At 43.7% G+C, this 5546-nt stretch overlaps 1 protein-coding gene across 1 annotated transcript; it reads right to left on the bottom strand.

Annotated features, from left to right (window-relative positions):
- Window positions 1-4345: 4345 nt before the first annotated feature.
- LOC104655726 (cytochrome c oxidase assembly factor 4 homolog, mitochondrial) lies at window positions 4346-5037 on the bottom strand. The gene has a single exon (XM_010355238.1). The coding sequence runs from the start codon at window positions 4968-4970 to the stop codon at window positions 4707-4709; it is 264 nt and encodes an 87-aa protein (XP_010353540.1). The 5' UTR covers window positions 4971-5037; the 3' UTR covers window positions 4346-4706.
- Between the last annotated feature and the right edge of the window lie 509 nt (window positions 5038-5546).

Raw genomic sequence — 5546 nt, 5'->3', positions numbered from 1 at the left:
GTTGGTAAGATGGCTTTCCTCCCGAGTACAATCCCAAATGACTAACTCAGAGCTTTGCGCCATGCTTAACTTTGGCTTTCTTCAGCGAACAGCATGATATGGTTTGGTTGTGTCCTCACCCAAATCTCATCTTGAATTGTAGCTCCCATAATTCCCCTCCCGTGGAAGGGACCTGGTGGGAGGTAATTGAATGACGGGGGCAGTTTTCCCACACTGTTCTCGTGATCAGGAATAAGTCTCACGAGATCTGCTGGTTTTATGAGGGGAACCCCTTTTGCTTGGCTCTCATTTTCTCTCTTGTCTGCTGCCATCTAAGATGTGGCTTTCACCTTCCACCACGACTGTGAGGCCTCCCCAGCCATGTGGAGCTGTGAGTTCATTAAACCTCTTTCCTTTATAAATTACCCAGTCATGGGTATGTTTTTATTAGCAGCTTGAGAACAGACTAATACAATAAAACCGTATCAGTAGTGTGGAGTGCTGCTGTAAAGATACCCAAAAATGTGGAAGCGTCTTTGGAACTGGGTAACAGGCAATGGCTGGAACAGTTTGGAGGGCTCAGAAGAAGACAGGAATATGTGGAAAAGTTTGGAACTGCCTAGAGACCTATTGGATGGCTTTGACCAAATGCTGATTGTGATATGGACAATGAGTCCAGGCTGAGCTGGTCTCAGATGGAGATGAACAACAGGTTGGGAACTGGAGCAAAGGTGACTCTTGCAATGTTTTAGCAAAGAGACTCGTGGCGTTTTGCTCCTCCCCTAGAGATTTGTGGGACATTGAACTTGAGGGAGATGATTTAGGGTATCTGGAGTATCAAAACACAATGGACTATCAAAAACCCAGTGAAACAAATCAAACTTAGTCCATCAGCCATGTTTTGATTTTTCCAGCGCTGTTTCATTGCTGTGTGGGCTGTCGTAAGATTAGGGTCAGGTTTTCAGCTGTTTCCTATAATCTGTTAATAGCTCGATGTGCATAAGCCACGGCAGGGCACAGAGACACTGCAGATTTCAGTGAGCTTAGGGATAAGAAAAATCATACATATATAAATATATAAATATTTATACACTATTCTGTGCCAGTTTTTCACTATCAACATTCACATAGTTAAAAGCAGGTTATTATTTTTATGAAGCTTTTCCTTTGAAAACGATGATTCTCATACTATTTTCGGGGCTGGCACCTCCTCTCCCCACAATGCTTCTATAACTGCCCTGATTAAGTTTGTGCTGATCTTACCCATGGGACTGCATTTTCTTTCAGGGAAAGGACTATTTTTTTTTTTTTTTTTTTTTTTTTTGAGACAGAGTTTCGCTCTTGTTGCCCAGGCCAGAGTGCAATGGTACGATCTCGGCTCACTGCAACCTTCACCTCCTGAGTTCAAGCAATTCTCCTGCCTCAGCCTTGCTAGTAGCTGGGATTACAGGCATGTGCCTCCATGCCCAGCTAATTTTTTATTTTTACTAGGGATGGGGTTTCTCCATGTTGACCAGACTGGTCTCGAACTCCCAACCTCAGGTGATCCACCCTCCTCAGCCTCCCAAAGTGCTGGGATTATAGGCGTGAGCCACCATGCCTGGCCGGAAAGGACTGTTTCTTGACAATTATTGTGTCCCCAGATTTCAGCAAAAAAATGACTGCTGCATGGTAGGTCCTCAGTAAATAACTACAGAATGACTTAAGAATCCTGGTTATTTAAACTCAAGAAACAGGCACCGATGCCTCCTGGGTGTGACGCCCGTGTAGGGCCCTCTGCAGGGTACCAGCAGCAGCCAGCACCATCGGGGGAGTCCGTGCTGCTTGTGAATTAAGCAGGATGTGTCTGGGGTGATGGTCAGGACTCCAAACTTACCCCACGGTGTCTCACAGAGCATGGTGCCCAGAGCAGTGGCCCTGCAGGACACAGGTGCTTACGGTTAGTGGCCGCAACCGTCTTCCTTACGATGTTACTCTAAGGTGCTGCTCTGCATCCACCACAGCTGAGGACCTGTAGAACTTTCTAGTAAGATCTTGAGAAATTTCAAAGAGTACTCTGACTGTTTCATGGAGCTATAATTTTGAGAAAAAAAAAAGCTCGAATGAGAAAGTTGTTTGTTATAAACTTTAGATGATTTGTACCAGTGTTCATCCAACTGCCAGGATACTCTAGTAATTATCTTCATTTAAGATTCTGATTTAGAGTAACTTACCAATTTCAAAAATTCCAAAATGGGCACTGGACGGATGGTACAAAGCGTTGGTCAACTTTTGGGATACCTTAGCCAACTTCTTTAAACAGGAATGGCTACATCGTATGATCATATACTTTAATGGTGGCAGTTATCTATAAGGTGAAGTACAGGAGGGACTGTAGAGAGAAGTTAGCCCAAGTCATTTATTTTTATAAAGAAGGAAATTAGGCTTGAAAATTTGATCCAGGGAAGTATGAGATATCCCTGAAAGAAAAACTAAGCCTCACATTCTCCTTAAAGATTCTTGCGGAAAGGAAATATTCCAGGTTTATTTTGTAGCCCTTAGCTCAGAGGTTCTCTGTTGTTTGGATCATAGGAATATATGAGAAACATATTAAGAATGCGTGTTCCCAGCTCCACCCCGGTGTTAATTCAGGAGACCCAGGGCAGAGACCAACAGCCTTGTACTTAAGTGTCCACAGTGACTGTTGCGGACGGTTAGTTGTGGGGAATGCTTGCTGGTCCGGTCTCCCAGTGTCACTGAAGGCTCCCTGGGGGCTCCGTATGGGGGATCTCCCTGTGGGCTCTGTGCTGGGATGCGCTGGGGTGTGGACATGTTTGGTATAGGTCCTGAGGAAGCTCAGTGGTTGGTGCCTAGCTCTGGATGGTGCCTACTTCCCACTCCTGGTTCAAATGGAGCTATTTGTTCCATGTTTCTTTCCAGACCCCTTCCCTCTGTCTACTCATCAACTGATTCATCACCCTTGTCTGTCTGCCTATCTGTGTATCTATCATCTATCCATCTATCTATCATCTCTATCTATCTATCTATCTATCTATCTATCTATCTATCTATCTATCCATCATCTATCTATCAATCTATCTATCATCTATCTATCTATCATCTCTATCTATCTATCTACCTATCTATCTATCTATCTGTCATCTATCTACCATTGATTTCTTGATCTGTCCTTTTGGATATGCATTTAAATACTGCATGCATATACTTAAAGCCTCTTATGGTGAGGAAGTTAAACCTGCACAGGACGAGAGTGACCAGTAAAGCAGAAAGCATGGCTCAGATTCAATGAGTCAGGTCCTGGCTCTCTGGATTTGGAATGATTCTTTTTTTCTGGAGTGCAGTTGTGCAACTTTGGCTCACTGCAGCCTCAACTTCCCGGGCTCAAGCCATCCTCAGCCTCCTGAGTAGATGGGACCACAGGCACACACCACTAATTTTTTATCTTTTTGTAGAGATAGGGTCTCGCTATGTTGCCAGGCTCCTAGGCTCAAGTGATCCTTCCACCTTGGTCTCCCAAAATGTTGGAATTACAGGCGTGAGCCATGATACCTGGCCTGGAATGAGTCTTAGTTCCTCTCAGACACAGTTCTCCATGTGCAAGGGGAGCGATGATATCTGCTTCTCATAAGGTTAAATATAATACATATAACACTGAGACTGACTGGGCCAATTTGGGGGCCAATTAAGTATGGAACTAGAAAACAATATGGATCCATAATTCACACTTTATACCAGAATAAATTCCAGATGGACAAAAAAATTAAGTGTGAAAAACGGACCATGAAAGTACTAGAAGAAACTATAGGGGATATTAAAAAATATTCTTAGATATAGAAAGATCTTAAATTATGACATAAAACTTTAGAAACTGGTAAAATCAGCTATATAACTTTTCTTCTTAGACAAAAGACAAATAACAAACTGGCAAAAATATTTATAATTCACATAATAGGAAAACAGCTACTTTCCTTAATATATAAAGAGATCTTACAAATCAAGAAGAAAAGATCTACAATGTAATGGAATAAAGGGCATAAGACATAAACTGTCTTAAAAATATGAATGGCTCTCAGACACATGAAAAGATACTCAGTTTCATTCTTAGTAAGAGAAAGTCACATGAAAGCTACACGGAGCTATCACTTTGTACTCACGGGATGGGCAAAGGTCTAAATGCTTGGTAGCACACTGCTGAAGAGATGACTTTGAAACAGCTGATGGGAGTGTCACTTGGTAAAACCTCTAAGGAGGTCCCTTGGCAAGAAGTATAAAAATTACACACGTACTCTTTGGCACAGTAATCGTGCCTTAAGAAATTTATCCTGTAGGCATAGTTACTTGTAAGCGAAGCGACATTTTTTTTTTTTTTTTAACCAATTTACCATTAGATTGTGAATTTAATTTAAAATAAAATGTCCCTAAAATCATCTCAGTACTTGGCACACTGACCCAAGATGTGGGGTGGGGGAGCATCCCTTATCACATTCTTTGTTTTCCTGGCAAATACTGGTGGAACAAGACAGCTGAGGATGTGTGAGATCTGACCATGAACATATGACAGCTGTTTGTGCCAGTCACGTCCAAACCCATGGCTCTCAACTCCAGATCCAAAAACTATCCCCAGGTTTTATACCTCCCACACCCAGCATTTAGGATTTCTTCCTCTATAATCTTGCTGGGTGCTGATCTTGGCAGGGCCATCTACTGGGGATAGGTGGTTTGAGGTCTCAGTGGTGGGCACTGGCTTGTTCTTTCCTCCTCTGCAGCTCCTCTCGCCGCCTCGACTGCTGTTCACTCATGCAATCCTTGAACGCCTGCACCTGTGGCTGGCATTGCCGCCAGTCCTGGTGCTGGGCCATGCATTCCTGCACTGCAAAGTGGGAGGCAGCACAGCCAGAGCGGGAGATCAGCTGGTCCAGCGGGTCCTCCTCCTCATCCTCCTTCTTCACCCGTTGGGTCCAGGTATGGCCTTGAGGGGCTGAGGTTGACATCCTGGGGACGGGGAGTCGAATAGGTGGGAGAAGAGGGCCTGAACGCACGCTCCTACGCGGCGGCTTGAGCTTCTTCTTTTTTTTTTTTTTTTTTGTAAAAACAACAGTTAGGAAAGAAGTGAATGCCTTTCCACAGGAAACCCCGTAAATACCCTTTGGTACCACACCGTGGTCTCTCATTCTTATTTATTTATTTAGCGATCTATGCAAGGAACAATGCACATCTTTACCATCTTTACCAAAATGAGAAGGGTCTTTATAATTGCCGTGTGATGATGCCTTAAATGCTCCCTAGCAAAACAAACAAACAACAAAAACAGAAAGATTCAGAGCAATGCGGCTACCATGACCTAAAACCTGCCGAAAACGAAACGAGGACCCAGCGTTTCTACCCTACCTGTGTAGGTATATTCCTGGAGTTTCCAGATGTGCGCAAGCCACTGTTACCACTGGGTGGCCCTGGGAGGGGAAGAGGGAGGCCAGCGGGCAGGTGTGAGGGAGCTTCACTGGGTACCTTCTCCTGCTTTTTGAACTTTGAAATATGTGAGTTATTATTTTAAAAGCTAAATAAACAAT

The sequence above is a fragment of the Rhinopithecus roxellana genome, chromosome 21, assembly GCF_007565055.1.
Source record: "Rhinopithecus roxellana isolate Shanxi Qingling chromosome 21, ASM756505v1, whole genome shotgun sequence".
Classification (NCBI taxonomy): Eukaryota; Metazoa; Chordata; class Mammalia; order Primates; family Cercopithecidae; genus Rhinopithecus; species Rhinopithecus roxellana.
This window is presented reverse-complemented; position numbering and strand designations above follow the sequence as displayed.

What these genes read in the sequence shown, in the direction of transcription:
- LOC104655726 (XM_010355238.1), bottom strand. Translation starts at nt 4,970, where the DNA reads ATGTCAACCTCAGCCCCTCAAGGCCATACCTGGACCCAACGGGTGAAG.